Source organism: Propithecus coquereli, unplaced genomic scaffold (assembly GCF_000956105.1).
Source record: "Propithecus coquereli isolate 6110/MARCELLA unplaced genomic scaffold, Pcoq_1.0 Scaffold182, whole genome shotgun sequence".
NCBI classification, from domain to species: Eukaryota; Metazoa; Chordata; class Mammalia; order Primates; family Indriidae; genus Propithecus; species Propithecus coquereli.
The window spans coordinates 1,201,574-1,203,194 of NW_012142968.1; the positions used below are offsets into that span (position 1 = coordinate 1,201,574).

The 1,621-nt window shown below is 28.7% G+C and overlaps 1 protein-coding gene across 1 annotated transcript in view; it reads left to right on the plus strand.

Moving 5' to 3' along the window:
* RPS6KA6 (ribosomal protein S6 kinase, 90kDa, polypeptide 6) overlaps window positions 1–1,621 on the plus strand; it is a 142,356-nt gene that overhangs the window by 116,160 nt on the left and 24,575 nt on the right. Inside the window, 1 exon segment of the mRNA XM_012642678.1 lies at window positions 313–430. Coding sequence (XP_012498132.1) covers window positions 313–430 — 118 coding nt within the window.

Below are 1,621 nucleotides of genomic sequence, written 5' to 3' on the forward strand. Positions count from 1 at the left end.
GGAAAATATAAAATTTGTATGTTTGATTCTGGTCTGGTTTTAAGACTGTAGCTTTACATGAAAAGCCACCTTTATTTTACATGGATCAAAGACAAAGAATTGATGTAGGCAAGATTCTCCATTTTATCAAATAATTTGTTAAGATTAAATTCATTGTTTGAAATATAAAATTTGCTATTAACAGTGAGGGGAAATGTTAGATGCTATTTCTTAATTTGCTGTAGTAAATATTTCACGTAGTCTTATATTCATCACTTTTAATTATATATATGTTAGCCTCTCATGTCTGTTAAAAATCTATTTTATTAATAGCTATACTCCATTTGCTAATGGCCCCAACGATACTCCTGAAGAGATACTGCTGCGTATAGGCAATGGAAAGTTCTCTTTGAGTGGTGGAAACTGGGACAATATTTCAGATGGAGCAAAGGTATAAATTGTAAATATGATTTGTTCTGTTGCGTTCATGTGAAATTGCTAAAATCTTTAAGTTATAGCCTAATGTTTATTTGCTGAGTATCCGATGGTGTCATATGTCAGTATTTGTTTTTAACTAAGTCAACATCTGTGTGTGGATTGATCAAGGCAAAGGCTGACTTTTGTTTCTGCCATTTTTCTGGGCCACCGTTTTTTCTCATCTGTGTATATATGTGCGGGGAGTATAAACTAGTTTCTATATTAATCAACACCAAAAATGTAAATCTGAGTAACAATACATATTTAAAGCCAACTAAAGTTTATGTCTACATTTAGTGTATTTTTATACATCATTTTCTGTTTAGCACAGGAATGATTGTGTAGGGAATTTTTATAATGTTATTCTTAAAGAATGTATATGGACTATTTATCAGTAGCACCTAGATATTTATTATTGGTGTCTTAGAGCAGTCAAATAGATGCAATATAATGTCCAATATATAATAGTCCAATATAATGCAAGCCATATATGTAATTTTAAAATTTCTAGTAGCTACATTAAAAACTAAAAAAGTAAAATTAATTTTAATATGTTATTTCATCTACTGTATCCAAAATATTATCTCTTCAATATCTAACCAATGTAAAAATATTAGTGAGATATTTTACATCCTATTTTCATACTGAGTCTTCAAAATATGGTGTGTAATTTACACTTATTTTTTTTGTTTGGTTTTTTTTTACAAATAAAGAAATTTATTTGAGGTTTCTATACTTACTTTGAACAATTAGTTAGATACTCTGTTACTAGAAACATGAAATTTACTCTCTAATACTGTTGAGGTTGTTATAGAAAAAAATTTTACACTGTATTTGTACACATTTCTTTTTTTTATTTATTTCAGCATATTATGGGGGTACAGATGTTTAGGTTATGTGTGTTACATTTATATGTCATGTGAATGTGAACTATGCACATTTTAATAGCCATGTGGCTAGTGACTGCCATTTTAGGACAGTTTCAGAGTAACTGACCTTATTTAATTTAGGGAAAAAATAATCAAGGCTTGAATACTAATTTCTTAAACTTGTAATTTTTAAATCTTAAGTTTTAAAATGAAAAATCCAAAGATTGACAGCATGTAGCTTCCCAGGCCCTGAAGCTTTTAAGCTATGATATGAAGTAGAATAAATTTTAAAAGCA